Consider the following 17,111-nt stretch of genomic DNA (forward strand, 5'->3'; position numbering starts at 1 on the left):
GGGGCAGATTCGCAAAGGCGCTTAAAGATGCAGATAGGTCCCTTGTAACACTTACACTAGGCACCTGTGTGCATCTTTAGGCACCTGAATACCTTTGTAGATCTGGCCCTTTGCACTGTTTAGTGCAAGGAGTTTGTGCTTTAAGTGATTCAAAAGTATGTATGTTATGCTACAGGATAAAAGGGGCAACATTTCTGTCTGATGGCAAAATATCTGCAAAACAAAATGGTGTGCAGAAAGCCATATCTAAAGAACACAAGCAAGTACTGTTTAATTTGTAAACTATATAGTTTGAGAAACTATCAACTTGGATTTTAGTTTCAAGAGGGTTTGCAGAATTGTTACTGATGAGTGGTTTTTAAATTGATCTACATAAAGACATGTGGAAAACAGTAAAGTTAGTAAAGCTTTCCTAGTAGCAATTCTGAGGCTCAGCTCAAAAAGTTTGAATTGACAACCTTTTTGTTAGAATGGTAAGCAAGAAATATGAAGATGTATTTTGGTGATAGCATTTCATCCTAACATTTCAATATCTGCCTCACATGGAAAACAAATTTTGGTAACTTCCGAGCATCAGTTAAATGTAAGCAACTGTCTCATCACATTTGAAGGGACCACACTACCTCTTAAAGATAAAATAACTGCACACAAGTGTATTAATGTATTTAACAGTGCAGGCACCACACCACAAATATATGTAATAAGAAATCCTGAGATGCAGCTGCAATATTTTCAGCAAAAAAGCAAACTGAACACTTACAAATGGATTCAGGGTGGTGGTGGTGGATGTAGATTCAAGTCTTGTTTCCCTTGGTTTAACTCCATTCCTTCAGCGGCCGTACCTGTCTTACACCAGTGTAACCAAGATTAGAACATAGCCCTAATGCTAACTCATATTTGCAAAGGAATTTGGATAGGACAGGTCTTGCTCATGTAACTGGCTTTTAATAGCTCTGTTGGTGTGAGGAACAAGTGACTTGATGACAGATAGCAAGTAGTACATTCTGCAGTGACCTGTTAGGGTTTTATGTTTAAAAAAAACAAACAAACGAGACATGTATGGTGCTCTAATTAGTAAAACTCTCAGGAATTCATCATATTACTATAGTACCTACATGTCAGGGTTCTCAGCTTTGATATTGAGGTACATTATCCACTTTAGAGCCAAATATATCTTGGCGTTTACTGTAAACTGATAACCTCAATTTAAGGACTTGATGTTTAAATCCCACATAATTAAAGGTTTTTACTGAATTAAATCCTGCCCAAATGCCAGGCAGACCTTATTGTTCTTGCCTGTTTGGCTTTTTTGTAATTTGACTTACTCATTTTTCATTATTACACAGTGCACCTGGGCCAAAATATGGTCTGGTAACTGAATGAGTTGCATCTGAGAACTGTCTCTTGTTCAAGTGGTTTTTGTTAAAAGTATCAAACACTTAAAAAAATGGCACCTTTTTTCTTAGCAGTACAATAGGAAGGTGCACATGAGGAAGCACTCATGCTGTGAGTTGTAACCAACTGTATTATGGCTAATACCAGGAGTCTTAAAATGCAGACTTCTGTCTGAAACTAAATGTTTGCGGTTGGTCCCCCTTGTTTTGCAATGGAGATTTCCACATCTTCCGCCAACTACTGCAGAGTAGAATTCACTGAACCCTGTGTGCACTAGCTGGAGAGGTACTTTGCAAGGCAAGAACTGATTACTGTGTGATTTCTTTAAAAAGCTACAGCTCTCTGCTCAAAAGGATGGCTATTAAGTCACAGAAGAGTCCATGTGTGTCTCTTCATAGCTTTACCCCTGGTGGCATAGCCCTTAAGCACATTTTTGATAGGGTTATGAGCACGAGAAACTGTTAAATACAGCATTAGTTCTGTTTGTTTAGCGTTATCTCTTTAAATGGTATAAAATCCATATGCCTACTCTGTAACAAACTGAAGAGGTGACTACTGTGCAGCCCAAATGGACATAGGGGAGAACACTTTTGCTTTAATGTGTTTTACTGCCTGGTAATTTACTACTTTCCTCAGGGCCTAATAGATCAACATTTACAGCCTTTTTACATACAATTGTCTCTAAATAAAAATACCCTTTATTAGTAACCTGTGTCTGAAATGAAATTGGGATTCTTTGTCCTTTCCATCACGGCAGCCTCAGTCTGGAGAAGAAATTGCAAAACATTTCTACAATTGGTCTCTAAATTATTTCAATTCATATAAGGCAAACTGCATACAGCAGCTGGCTAGACCAGTTTGGCTGAGCTGTTGCAGTTTACTGTGGTGTCTGTTGAAAGTGAAAGTAAATCCAACCCAGTGGGGTTGGTTGTGGTGAGAACTTTATGAACCAGTCACCTTTCTAAAAAGGTTAAGTAGCAGAGTATCCGAAATGAGCTGGGTGCAGCTTTAACTAGATTCTGCTGAAGTGCACAGTTTTCTTTTAAAATAAAGGTTTCTGGGGTCTGTATGACTATTGTATGTAACCATTGAAGTGGGATTGTAAAATTAACTTGGCTATTTACAAACCTATGCACCCCCTCTTACTTTCCAAGTTAAACTTTGAAAAGTATATGAATGAACAAAGTATCAATAGAGGATTAGTAGGCAAAGGTAGATAAACTTTGAGATTTAACTGGTTGGTCTGAGCACTTTTCTCTCTGGAAAACTGGTGCATGATTTCTCAACCTCTGCTCAAAGCCTAAATACATCTCTGAAATGAAGCGGTCTCAGCCTTCAGCGTAGTGTTCTTGGACGGAGACTGCATTGAGCAAGGCACAATGTCTGTAACATACAAATAGCTTTTTGTGAAGCAGCCCAGCTCCCAACTGCTGAGAGGCATGACTGGCTTCTAGGTCAGTGCCTCCTTCCTTGATCAGCCCTTTGGACACACATAGCTGCAAAGGCTATCAGCTGTCTTTCCCCTCCTGTCCTGTTTTTCTCTACTTTTGATGTTGTTTGTTTTTAACTTTTCAGAGTCTCAACCTATGACCAATGAATTTGTTGTTTCTTCTCCAGTTTATCAACAATTGTAAACTTCCCTAAAGTAATGGAGCTTGCTGAGCAAAAGTGATGGATCATACAACTAATACAAGATGCAGCATAAAGCTCCCACGAGGTGTCAAAATGTCATGCATCACATCTATTGTTTGCACAGTCTAATGGTTCTTAAGCACCATCCACTGGCTAATGTATTTGGTACATGGTGGTAATTCAGGGGAGAACTTGGTAGGATTTGGGGAGTTTATATAGCTCCTTTCAAGCTGAAGGAAGTCCAAGGCTGATACAAATTATATCTAAGGATCACTTTCCACTGTAATTCAGCCGTGCATAGGATATCCAATGCTAAGCTAGCACAGTGTAATTTTGTGGGGGTGTTTTGGAGGAGGTTAGCTTAGTTTAATGGTCTGTGTGAACAGGACAGCAGATACTCTTTTCAAATCTTTTTGTTTGCCAGCAGAGGTCACCGCTCCAAACATATTTAGGAAAATAGCTAGATTGCAGGCTGATCTTTTTAGTGGTGCTAGGGAAGGACATACTGAAAACTATCATGCCAAGCTTTATTTAAGGCACCCATGCTGCAATGAGAATTGTGTAGGTGCATTCTTACAGCTGTGTAGATCCCCATAGACTTAGTAGGGCTCGGCATAGGTGCAGGAGCATGCATACAAGAAACTATAGACCAGTCAGTCTAACTTTGATACCTGGAAAGATACTGGAACAAATTTATTAAACCATCAGTTTGTAAGAACCTAGACAATAATAGGGTTATAAGAAATAGCCAGCATGGTTTTGTCAAAAGTAAATCATGCCAAGCCAGTCTAATTTCCTATATGACCGGATTATTAGCCAGATAGATCACGTCTACGATTTCCTCCCTATCTGTCCTGATTTTAGTAAGGCTTTTGACACAGTTCCCCATGACATTCTCATAGACAGACTAGGGATAGGTGGTCTAGATGAAATTACTATAAAATGCATGCACAATTGGTTGAAAAACTGTACTCAAAGAGTAGTTCTCAATGGTTTGCTGTCAAACTGGGGGGATGTTTCTAAAGCGGGCCCATAGGGCCTGTCCTGAGTCTGATACTATTTTAATATTAATGACTTGGATACTGGAGTTGCAAGTACGCTTATAAAATTTGCAGATGACACCAAGCTGGGAGATTTTGCTAACCCTTTGGAGGACAGGGTTAGTGTTCCAAGTGATCTTGACAAACTAGAGAATTGGTCTGAATTAAACAAGATGAAATTCAATAAAGACAAGTGCAATGTACTTCACTTAGGAAGGAAGAATCAAATACACAATGAGGAATAACTGCTAGGCAGTAGGAAGTACTGCTGAAAAGGATCACAGGCCTTGAGTGGATCAAAAATTGAATACTAGCCAACAAAGTGTGGCAGTTGCAAAAAAAAAATGCTAATAGTTGTGGTTGTATTAGCAAGAGTGTTGTGTGTAAGACAGGAGGTAATTCTCCTTCTTTCATGAGCACTTCTGAAGCCTCAGCTGTTGTGTCCGGTTCTGGGCATTACACTTTAAGAAAGATCTGGACAAGCTGGAGAGAGTCCAGAGGAAAGTAACAAATGATAAGTTTAGAAAACATGACCTATGAAGAAACCCAGTTTTTAAAACCTATGTTTAGTCTTGGGAAAAGACGAGTGAGGGGGAATCTGATAAGTCTTTATATATGTTAAAGACTGTTATAAAGATTGTGATCACTTGTTCTCGATATCCAGTGAAGGTAGTATGAGAAGTAATCAGCTTTATATGCCACAAAGGAGGTTTAGGTTAGATATAAGGACAAATTTTCTAATAGGATAATGAAAAGTACTGGAATAGGTTTCTAAGGAAGGTCGTCACTTTAAGAACAGGTTGGACAGACACCTGTCAGGGATGGTCTAGATTTACTTTGTCCTGCCTCAGCACAGTAAGCTGGACTAGATGACCTCGTAAGGTCACTTCCAATCCTACGTTCCTGTGATTCTAGGATCTCATGGCAGGATTGGGACCTGAGTCCATATCTTTACATGCACATAAGTGAACAAACCTGAAACCTGTTTGCCACACCACTTTCATATTAACGAGGTCGTTCTAGGAAGAACTGGCACTGCTGCCTACGGTTAACGTTACCTAACACTTTCCAGTATAGGACCCTATTTTCAGTTGGTTGTAACTTTGCCATACTAAAAGTTTGGGTTGAAGAGACCAGGTGGGTGAGGTAATATCCTTTATTGGACCAGCTTTTGTTGGTGACCGAGACAAGCTTTTGAGCTTATACAGATCTCTTCAGCTCTGGGAAAGGTACTCAGTGTGTCGCTGGGAAATAGCGGGTGGAACAGATTGTTTAGCATAAGTAGTTAACACATTTCAAGGGACCATTCTAAGTGAAGAGGCTCCTTAACACCCCACCAGTCATAGGGAGGAAAGGAAGTGGGGAAGAAGTAGTTGTGGGGGATTGAGAGTTACAGATTATTGTAATAAGCAATAAATCCGGTGTCTCTATTCAGTCTGTGATTTTTAGTGTCTAGCAAAGTTATGAAAAGTGCCCAGACTTGTCTTTTGAAAGTGTTGTGCAGGTTTCCTATAAGGGCCCTGACTGATAGGTCAGATATAGAGTGACTGAAGGTCATAGGGTAAAAATTAGGTAACTGGAAGGGGACACCAAACAGAAAACCCCCAACAACATCCACTACTCCTCAAAGACATTTAGGGAGTAAGTGGACACTGCCCCAGGGCAATCTGCTCAGAGACAAGATTGGACAAGGGAACAGAAATAGGCCCCACAGTTGCACGACATCTGTCCAACATCCTCCTCCTGGTATGATGGGTGGCCATCTTGGCCAGTGCTAGGAGGCGGTTGATGGGGAGGTCCCGTGACTTGATGGACCAATGGATGGGGTGTGCCCAGATCAGGAGGTGCAGGGAAAAGTGCAGCCAGAACCTCAGTAAGAGGTTCTGGAGGAGCCAGAAGAGGAGCTGCAACCTGATGCACTCTACATAGATGTGTGACAGGGTCTCCCTCTTGCCACAAAAGGGGCAGTTGTTGGGAGTTTGTGAACCACGTTGGGTACGTGCCCATGCTTGCAGTTCCATGAACCAGCTGCCAACTAATATCCCCAATGGGCCATGGAACCTGGGTGCATTGGAAGGCGTGGAGTGAATGAGAGAGGGAACTGCAGAAAGAGGAAAGATGGATTTGTGGTTCAGGCAGTTGAATGCTGCCCTGGAGAACTGGATTCTATCCCTGTCTCTGCTGCAGAGTTTCTGTGTGATGCTGGGCAGGTCACATAAACCAAACTTTTCACAGGTGGCCACTGTTTGCCTTGCTTTGTGGGTGCACAGTTTAAAGCCTGGTGTCTGATTTGCAGAAGTGCTGAGTGCTCACAACTGCACCTGAAGTCAATGGGGGCTGTGCTTTGAACATGTTAAGTGCTATACAGTACTAAGGCTATGGCTACACAGCCATGCCGTTGTAATGCGCACAGCGTAGCCACTCTGTCACCAGGAGAGCGCTCTCCTGACGACAAAATAAAACCACCCTACAACAAGGGGCGGGAGAGTGTCTCCTACCAATGAAGCACCATCCACACTGGTGCTTTTCATTGTTAAACTTTTGTCATTCGGAGGGTTCACATCCCTGAGCGCCAAGTTTTAACAAAAGAGCAGAGTAGAAAACTCAGGTGCAAAGTCTCAAGTTTTGCCCCCTAAACTTAGCGGACACTTTTGACAATTTCTGCTTTAATCTCTGTGCCTCAGGTCCCCATCTGTAAAATGGGGATACTGCTACCTCATACCTCACAGGGGGTATTGTGAAGATAGATTAACTCATGTTTGTGAAGCACTCTGATGGTATGGTGATGAGCGCCATAGGAACGCCCAGGAGGGGATTAACAATTCTGCATTTACTGCATGCAATCCACACCCTGCACTGAATATGCTGTGTGTGGCCCTCATGCCAATGAGGAGAAAACAAAAGTCAACCATTCAGTGAGCATCATTCATCCTGTGCACTGAATGAGGCAGACGTCCTGTGGACAAATATGCTGCTATTTAATTATAATGCATACACACGGGGTTGAATTAATGCAACCTGAATTCTAGCATTTCCTAACTTTTGAGGGTTTAATTATCTGCAGCTTAAATTTTCTTTTAAAGTAGATGGTTGGTTTTGTTTTTTGTATGCATGGTGGATCTACTGTGTGAGATGAATCTATAACTGCTGCAGAAATAACTAACATAGTTTTTGCATCCAAAGTACAGTAACCCTAACTGAGTGTGTCAGGTAGAATAGTCCTATTTATCCAGAATCCTGTAATCTGCCAAATTTCCAATAAAAAGGACCAAAGGAATTGCACTGAGCCTTTGATCCTTGGATCACTGGCCACCTATTATGTTTTTGGCATCTAAAGTGGAGTGGAGATTTTTCTTGTTTTTCCCAGTCCAGGGTATGCTGGCTACCAGTTCCATTTGAAAAGAGACTGACTTTTGAAAGATAAAAATCACACTGATCTGGGGGCCTTTTCTTTTAACTACAAGATTATTAAACAAATCTGTAAATTATGAAGGAATGGCTGAACATACCACTAGTTAATGAGTGGTCAGTTTGACCTTGCTGTCTTAATTTAAGAGGTCATTTAAAAACCATTAAAAGAAAGGACTCATGTTTTTTGTGCTGCCTTAAAGGAACATTATCAGTCTTTAAAAATGAACGCATCTCCAGAGATATCCCCTTTGGTTAAGAATTTGTCTGGCTTTGTTTTTTATACTATCTGTGTTGCAGTAAATTTAAAATAAAAACAAGCCTGGATTTTTGCATGACATTGTAAATTAATTTGTGTGTGAGAATTAACAGCACATTTGAAAACTGGGTTATTTATAACAGGGGTTTTCATTTCTCCCGCAAGGAATGTTTTTTATTTTAAATAGAATCCTGATGGTAACATCTACTCACTGTAACAACTGTTAAAGCAGGGCAGTTCTAAGGCATTGCAATCTCAAGCATATCCCTTTTAAAAATTTCAACCCTCCTTACATAAGCAAAAGCAGGACTTTCCGTATGGAAGCCAGTGAATAAATCAGATCTATGTGTTTGCTCTTCAGAGTCCATTTTAAAGGTGACTTTGTTTTAGTTATTTTCCTCCAGAAAAAACCTACACAGTGAAACAGAGACCTCAGAGCATGGCTCACACTTAAATAGAGTATCTTGTGGAGAGCCCCTGTTCTGTTGGCCTCAGACAACATCCCTGTGGCTACCACAGCAGTTGATTACTAGTGAAGATGGTAATATAAGGAGAGTATTTTTGGAGACAGTATTTTATCCATTGAGTCCCATGGACTCCTGTGGATTTCAGGGGTCAGACCCTAAGAGGGCTGTCCATTGGGGGGGGAAAGGGGATTAATTGCATTGTCCCCTTTTCATCTTCATTTAATGACCTTCCTCATCCATTTTTTTTGTTGTTCCCTTTTCCTCTGCCACCCGTTACTGTCTGGTTCTTTCCCCCTGCCGATGCTTCCTTGTTCCCTTCCCACATACTCTGATCTCGAGGAGCAGCTTGAATTAGAGACTGCTGTGTACCACCCTCCATTTTTACAGCAGCCAGTACAGGTGTTGAGGCTCTTCATTGCAAAGAAGAACCCGGGTGCCTGTAGAAGCACCTGGAAACAGAGAAGGAACCAACATCATGGCATTGACCAGTTAGCCACAACCATCAGTAACAGAACAGTTCTGGTAACCAAACTTGTTCAAACATCAATCTTTCTTCCCACCACCATGAAAGTTTTTTTTGTTTGGGATCTGTGCTTTTCTATGACCCTGGTGTACAGTGAAAACACATCAGCTAGCTGCAGGTATATCACTGTGGTTGCTAGCATCGCTTTCCTGGTCAATGGGGCAAGACATTTGTTTCTGGTCTCAGAACCAAGTTACATCACCGCCGTATTAAGAGCATGCAGACTTCTGAAATGCATAATATTGAGATGATTTAATTGTTTAGTCTTGATCTAATCTGAATAGGAGCAAGGTTACTACCTTATGGCTGGATTGTGAGTATACACACAGCCCTGAGTAAGGGGTTGTGACTATATTGCACCAACCCAGAAATAGCTTCAGCAAGCTTTGTGACAAATATCCTCCTGCATCGCTGTTCCCTCTGTTTCCTTTTTGCTTCTGGCAGGGGCTAGTTTACTGTTATAATGGTCAGTTACTACCCACCAGTAGCTGAAAGCCTGTGCTGTGGCACCCATGCTCAGGTGGTGGGTTACTTGAGCCATCTCCCTAATACAATCAATTAAACTGTTGCATGCAAATTAGCTGCAGAGTAAGGGTAGTGACTGGTTTAATTACCTCTGATCACAATAGTGGAGGATTCTTGGCATGAGATAGATACATGCCATACTGTAGCAGCATTCCATAGGGGTGTGATTTGTAAAGTCAAAATGGCTGAGAACTTAAAAATTGGACAGTAACAGACCACAAAACCCAGTGCTCATTCAGCCTGGTGATAGTCTAACAAAGAGCTCTCACCCATGCTCGTAGTAGCTTCCGGCATGTCACAGTGATGTTTTTGGCTTCAGAGTCACAGAATGACAATCTTGCAATCCTATTAGAGTCCAACCTGGATCAGCTACTCTGCCAGTGAGTGTGTGTGTGCGGGGGGAGGGCAAGGTTCTGTTCATTCCCCATCCACACCTTCCCCCTTGGCCTAGGAAGGGAGTAAACAGGCAAATAGCTTGACTCCTATGTGCCTGGACCTTAGAACCAGGTCACCCACCCAGGGAGGTTCAAATCAAATCACAATCTCACTCCCACCAGCTTAATTGAAGAGTTTTGGAAAGTAAAACTAAAATTCTACCCCAGACAGGGCTGTCCATGCACAGAACTTCATTGGGGGTTGGGGCAAACTCTGAAACTGAGGACCCCCCCTCCATCCAGAAAAATTACCATGGAGGTGAGGTCCCAGCAGGGGAAGGGGAATAGAGCAAGCCTGCCCTGTACTCACACCACAGTGGTGGCTCCTATCCAGGGTGCTGGGCCTGATTGTCTACTCTGGGGTCACAGTACCACTCAGGGTTGGCCCGGCCACCCCTCCATCGTGAACAAATTTGAGCATGTGGCATTGCAACCTGCTGTGCAGTGCTAGTCAGCTTGGGAGCCCTCTCAAACAAGGGGCTTGGCGCAAACTACCCCTTTCCCCCACTTCTGGGCAATTCTGACTAAAGGCCAGCATTGCCTGTACTCTCAGGGAAAGGATGTCCTTCCTCTGTCTGCCACTCCAGGGACAGTAATGGTGATGCCATCAGAGGTGGAGAGGAGGCAGTGAGGACAGGCCTGAGCCTGCAACCTTCATACGTGAGTAGCCAGTCCCACTGAACTCCACCCTTAGCTTCCAGACATGTGAACCCAAATGGCTGGTGGAAAAATCATCACTGAAACAACTGAGAGTGATGGGTGAGAGGGCCCAGTGATTAACTTTCCTGAGGTGTACGAAGATGGGATTTGATGATCCAGAGCCAGGACAGAGTGACAGTGTTGGGGTGAGAAAACATTCACAACACAAGCCCTGCATTCAGCAAAGTCATGGTGAACCAGTGCAGAAAAGAGTCTTACCAGTAGTAAATCCACTTGCCTGCCCTTGCACACCAGTTCTAAAATATATTGTAATATGCTTTTTGGGAGCAGCCAGTGGAGGATACTTACACACTGTCTATTGCATACAGGTGAACTGGAGTTCTCTGTACAGACTCTGATTACTTTTATGCAGTGTGAGAGAGCAGGTGTGAACCGGCCTTTCTCATGGCAGCCACCTGTGTTTGCACTTTGGGTCTGACCCTCCTCTCACTCATGCTGGCCTCAGTGCAATTACTCTTGATTGACACCAGTGAGAGATCAGAATCAGGCCCAGTGTCTGCAGGTTAGAGATCCCATCCTTGCCCTTGAGGTGTCAGGCATTTCCTGCAGTAGCCCCTAGGTGTGGGACTTGCTTCTCCCTTGAATCCAGCCCAGTCCATATCCCACCTCTGGTAGAAAGAAGTGTCCTTTTAGACTGACATGTTGGCCCTCTGACTTCTCTCTTCCCTCCTCTTTTTGCACTATGTTCCTTCAGTCACATTCACTGTAATGTTTTACTCTAGGGCACAGCTCCAGGAGCTCTGTGGGTTGAGGTGAGGGGCTCTTTAATTGATAATTATATTAAGTATGTGGTGGCCTCTGTTGGTATTTAGAAAAAGTATTTTATTAGTCATTTCACACTTTGCATAAGCCAGTTCACTCCATTGACTTTAGTGATGGTGCATCTGCTTACACTGAGGCTGTATTTGGCCCAGCAACTTGAAATTTCATCACTGAACTGTCGAGAGAAAACAGTCTGACTACAAGAACAAATATGCTTAAATCACACAACGGCTGGATGTAAGTGGCCTAAAGCAGGAAATTCACAATGAGATCAGTAGCAGCCTAAGTGTTAAATTTCCTTCTTTTCTTAGTTTAAAAAGATTCTTAACATCTAAAAAGAAAAATCAACATGAAAAATTATAAAGCTTATCTGATGTTACCTGTGTTCCAGGAAAAACAGAAACAAGGTGGGTGAGGTAATATCTTTTATTGGACCAATTTTGGTTGGTGAGAAAACTCCCAGGAAAAATACATTGTTGGTCTGGACCTCAGCTGTGTGAACTGGTGTAGCAATACCAATTTATACCAGCTGGGGACCTGACCCTGTGTATTTAATTGTAATGTAAACACCAGGCCTTTCCTTTTCTAAGATCCAATGTGATTTCCCTAGTTACATTGTAGTATGACATATTTAATTCCCCCTATAAATTTTAATGCCACTTCACAAATCATGGTTTAGTGTGTTGTTAATTTAAGATGCAAATTTAGTATATTATTATTCATTTCCAATAGCACCTATAATTTGCTAGACATTTTCCAAATGGAAAAGAAGGAACTGCTGCTGTCCTCATTAAGCTACAGCCAGAGAGACCAGCAGGGGAAGGGGTACAACCAATTAGTAGTGGGCAAAATGGTAATTGGCCATATCATGGGAGCATAAAGTTAACACAGGTTTGTTTGGTTGTTTTTAACCCTCATGACATCACCCCTGGACTGGGTCACAATTTGAGGTTCGTGCCCCACAGCTGATTTTTCAATCTCTGTCTTGCTTGGGTTTTTTATTTAACCCTCCTCCCTGGTGATATTTGTGTCATGGGCTACTCATTTGCCAAATTCTGTATCTGTTAATGGAAGCTATTGAATTACACCAGTACAAAAAGAACCCTCGCCTGATTTTGTTTATAATATTTAAAAGTGGCCTAAGTGGGGTTAGACTAGATGACCTCCTGAGGTCTCTTCCAGCCCTAATTTTCTATGATTCTAAGTGATTTTTATGATGTAAATCACATTCTGCCAAGTGAGCTACAATAGATATGGTAAGTGCCATCAAAGGACACCCCGGCCTTTGTGCTTCTCATAACGGGGAAAAAGGGACTCTAAGGGTTGGTACATCGTTGTCCCTGATTTTTAAATTGATGGAGCAGTCCTAAATCCTGTGGGTGTATCCTCCAGGTTTGTCCTGCAGGCAAATTAAAACTCTCTCTTTCTGACCAGATTTCATTCTGCCTCACCCTAGGCAGCCCTGCTGTCAGCAGCCCCTGACACAACACAGTCTGTAAAGCAGGGCTAAGTTTCATCCCTGCATTCAGTTTGGGCTGTGAGGTGTTTTGACCTGTTGCAGGTATGCTAGTATTGCCTCATGATAGTGCATCCTAGCTGTGTGTGCATATATGCCTAAGTCACGCATCTCTGCACCTCACTATGGATGGAACAGGCTGATACAGTGTATAAAGGGAGGTGCAAGTATAGCTAAAACTGCAAAGGCCATGTGAAGACGTGGCCAGATTGTACCTAGCTCTGAAAGACAGCGAGGCGGCCTGCCTTTCTGACACTCAGCACTGGTATAGCTTGTCCTGCCACTAAGGGCCTTTGACTTGGGGGCTGAGTAGCTGAACCTGCTATGTAGCTGTAGGTACAGAATACCAATGTGTCTATCCCTGGAATGGATGGGTGCATGTGTTTGCGTACACACCCACGTGAGACTGTGTGGCCATTGGTGTGCATGTATGTAAAGGTGCACACATGCACTTATATACCAGTGTGTGCCAGTACGGGTGAGGGGTGTGCCTGGGTGTAGTGTGTGCCTGTACGGGTGTGTGGTGTGCAGGGGTGGGTAGTGTGTGCCAGTATGGGTGGTGTGCATGGTGTGTGTGTGTGTGTGCCAGTACGGGTGGGTGGTGTGCATGGGTATGTGGGTGTGCCAGTACTGGTGGGTGGTGTGCATGGGTGTAGTGTGTGCCCGAATGGGGATGTGTGTGTATGGGTGTAGTGTGTGCCCGAATGGGGATGTGTGTGTATGGGTGTAGTGTGTGCCCGTATGGGGATGTGTGTGCGCATGGGTGTAGTGTGTGCCCGTATGGGGGTGTGTGTGGGCATGGGTGTAGTGTGTGCGTGTGTAGGCATGGGTGTAGTGTGTGCCCGTATGGGGATGTGTGTGTGCATGGGTGTAGTGTGTGCCCGTATGGGGATGTGTGTGGGCATGGGTGTAGTGTGTGCCCGTATGGGGATGTGTGTGTGCATGGGTGTAGTGTGTGCCCGTATGGGGATGTGTGCATGGGTGCCCCTGCACCCCTGCGATGCGGGTGCACGTGTGTACCTGTCCAGAGGGGGGCGCTACACCTGCCTGTACCTGCGCGTGCCGCCCAGACACGCGGGCCGGCCAGGGGCTCACGCCGGCTCTGCCGCCTGTCAAACCCCGACCTTGGAGGGCGGCCCGGCCCGCCCCCTCCCCGCCCTGACTGGCTGGGGGCCGGGCTTGCTCCGGCGCCGCGGCAGGGCACTGGCCCGGGCTGCCGCCCGTCACGCAGCCGGCCCCGCGGGGGCGGGGGCTCGGGCTCGGCGGGACGGTGCTGGCGGCGCGGGGCTGGCGGTGGCAGCGGCGGCGGTGGCGGCCGGGAGGAGGGAGCCCGCCTGCAGCCCCGGGACAGGTAGGCGCGCGCGGGGGGCGAGGGGCTGGGCGGTGTCTGGCGCGCGCTGCTGTCCAGTGCCCGCTGCCCCCGGGCCGGGCCGGGCTGGGCGGGTGCCACCCCCTGGCGGGCGCTGCCTGGCAGAGGAGCCGAGCCCCCGCGGATTAGCACGCCGTGAAAGTCCGGAGCTCAGAACCACGCTACACAAACAGCCTTGCTTGCCTGAGAACCGCAGCGCTCCTTGTCCGGGCGGCTGCTGGTTGCTTGGTTCAGCTGAACGGAACCAGCCTGAACAAACCATTCAAAGGTTTTTCTTTTCCTTTCCCCGAAAGGACCAGCAGTGTCACTGGGAAAAACCCAACCCACCAGCCAAACCTATGAGCAGTTTAAAAGCTGAACTCCCGGCTCTCTCCTTAGCAGCCCCAAAGCCTTGAAAAGTGCCTTTCCATCCCTGTATTTAGGATTCTGTATGAGGAGAAAGTCCTGGCGTACCTTCCTGTTACAATAATACAGGGTTTGTTTGACTAAACATCAGGAAACATCGCACTGAGAGTGTATTCATTAACTCTTTCGGGTTTCCACGTTTGCAGTAGCCTCTTCTTTTCAATGATCCACTCACTGGCTAGAATATATGATGTTAGACCACAAGCTTGTAGGGTGTTTTTACCTGTTGTTTCCATTGCTTTAGGAGTTAAAGAGGCTCAGCTTCCATGCCATTTGACATTCCTTGTGCTGTTTTATGTAGGAGATAAGCAAGGACCCTTCCAGCAGAGGGACACAAATATGCACTATGAGGTTGCAGAGTTTCAGAAACCCAGTACCAGTGCAGCCTTCTTTGAAGCGATTGATAAATGCCAAGTAGTGCCTATGAAGGAACTGCCACAAGTGACTTGTTCCAACACTGGTAAAGCTTTTTTGAATTCTCAGATGTCCTTTAAAATAACTGTCAACAACAGCAGCGACAGTACAGAACCGCAGCAAAGTCCACATGAAATGTCAGTGCCGCTGTTAGATCTCATCCCCAAAAGACCAAGCATATTTGAGAGGCTTCCAATCCTTCAGCGGACACAGGAGTTCCGATGTCCTAAAAGCTCCAAAGAGTATTTCCAGCAGCAGAAACATCAAAGTATGAAGGGTGAGTTATAAAATGCATGAACCGAACAAACAAACAAACAAAACCCAACACAAATTCATCCGTATCAACATTTTTCTTTCTGGTCTTCAGGATATTTTCTGAAATGTTTATATAACACTGCAATTTTTTTTCCCACCTTCTAAATGCAAGATAATGTAAACCAGACTTTGTCTGCAGATGGACTGCATAGAGTTCTTGATATGTTTCAAGAAAATCTTGAGACCAGCATCCTCTTTAATTTCCTTGAGCAGCCTCTCCTCAGTTTTGGAAAACACACAGGGGATGGTCATATAAGCTGGGTCTGCTCACTGGGATGAACTGGGCTAGGTCGTCTTATTTCACACTGTTTTTGTGGCTTAAGGTAAATGCCTAGTTTTATTAAATTGTTTCACTGTAATTGTTTGAATTTTTATGTTAGACATTGAGAAGGTGTGATTAACATGTATGTAAGCAGTGAGTCCTCAGACACAGGATTCCTGATGTCTGAGAGGGATTGTATAAAATCAATTTTTTTTTAGTTTAGAAATGCATCTTTTCATCTATCGTTCTTAAATAAGTTAATAACTAATGGCATTACATTTGGTTGGAAGTTGGTTATTTAAACCTGTCCGCCTTCTGCTATTTGATTGTGTTAGCTTATCAAGGTTCAATTTTAAAATATTCCACTCTCTAGATAATGGCTAGAGATACAGATCTGGTTTCTGAGAGAATACAAGCACCTCATCCATGTTATGATACCACATACCTAGACAGATGTGCATAGATTATTAGAGCAAAGGCAGTTTTTTCTATAATGTTCACAAGGTGATTTCTCTTTGTATAAAAACCTACAGAAATGTCCTCAATCTAGCTGATGTAAGATACTTCCCACTAGGATTTGCATCTATTTCTTTCCTTTCTATTGAAAAGTAAAGTAGACTGTTCACACATGGACTAGAAATGTTGTCTTTTGTGAGCTTTAACGTAGGGTAATGGGGCTGGCCACTATATTATTGTTCTGATTATAAATAACCTTTATGTTCTCTAGAGCTTCTACATTTCCCTTCTGATTAAAGATTTTCCCAAGTTCAGCAAGGGTGAAATTTGTGTCTACTGCACACAGCTGAAATACGTGGGATTTGCAACTTCGTTTGGGGATGAGGGGAGTGCACACAGGAGGGAGTGCCCAGAGTTCTAGCACAGCTATGCTGAAGTTCCTACTACAGGCTGTGGAAAGGACTGCATCCTGCCAGTTCCATCCCTCCTCCCCTGCCTGATTGGTCACCAGGCACACCTTTGCTGCTTTCTCAGATTGCCTAAAAGCCCACCCATGTGTTGGCCCACAGCAGGCTGGTGTGGAACTCACTTCTGAGAGGCTCTGAGTCCCCATATGGTTTCCCTACAACCCCCACCCCCACTTTAGAATAACAGAAGTTCTACTGTGTTGGCGTCCCTGCAGCAGAAAGAAGTGGGTCTGGGGAGAGGGACACACATTCATCTTAACTGATCACACTATCTTCCCTTTCCTCTCCAGTCATCACTGGAGTTTATTCCTGTTTGTAAAGCTTCCAGTTTCTCCATTTAGGGCCCAAGCCTACAGATGCTTAAGCATGTAAGTAACCTGTACTACCCAAGTGAGCAAAATTATCCACATTTGGGATTGGGGTCTTTGCCATGTCCACCTGGTGCATAATGCTGGCATATTGGATTTTTCCAGTCTGAGTGTTTCAGCAATGCTGTTGGTTAAGACTTTTTAGCACAGACCAGAAGCTGGGAATAGGGGAAATGAAATGTTGTTGTGATAGATTCTCATTGTTCTGAAGTGTCCCTGACTCCAGTGAGCCTTAGTAGAGTGTCTGTTTCTTCCGACAAACTACAGTGTGCATTCATTCATCTCAGTCAAATGGAAACTGAAGCAACAGATTATAAGTAGTCTTCATGTTCTCTAAAGCTGCAGCATTGTTCTTCTGATTAAAGATGCGCAGC

General features: G+C 44.1%; 1 protein-coding gene across 8 annotated transcripts in view; it reads left to right on the forward strand.

Annotated features, from left to right (window-relative positions):
• Positions 1 to 11,267: 11,267 nt before the first annotated feature.
• GLIS1 (GLIS family zinc finger 1) overlaps positions 11,268 to 17,111 on the forward strand; it is a 267,233-nt gene continuing 261,389 nt past the window's right edge. Inside the window, exons 1-3 of one of the 8 annotated variants that reach the window (XM_039486546.1) lie at positions 11,269 to 11,402; positions 11,477 to 11,572; positions 14,757 to 15,146. In XM_039486546.1, the coding sequence (XP_039342480.1) occupies positions 11,515 to 11,572; positions 14,757 to 15,146 (448 nt within the window). In that variant the 5' untranslated portion in view covers positions 11,269 to 11,402; positions 11,477 to 11,514. Of the gene's footprint in view, positions 11,403 to 11,476; positions 11,573 to 12,622; positions 12,727 to 12,880; positions 13,014 to 13,976; positions 14,033 to 14,247; positions 15,147 to 17,111 lie in introns of those variants that run through there. The other 7 variants (XM_039486547.1, XM_039486551.1, XM_039486549.1 and 4 more) reach the window with 7 other exon arrangements.

The sequence above is a fragment of the Mauremys reevesii genome, linkage group 8, assembly GCF_016161935.1.
Source record: "Mauremys reevesii isolate NIE-2019 linkage group 8, ASM1616193v1, whole genome shotgun sequence".
Lineage (NCBI taxonomy): Eukaryota > Metazoa > Chordata > Testudines > Geoemydidae > Mauremys > Mauremys reevesii.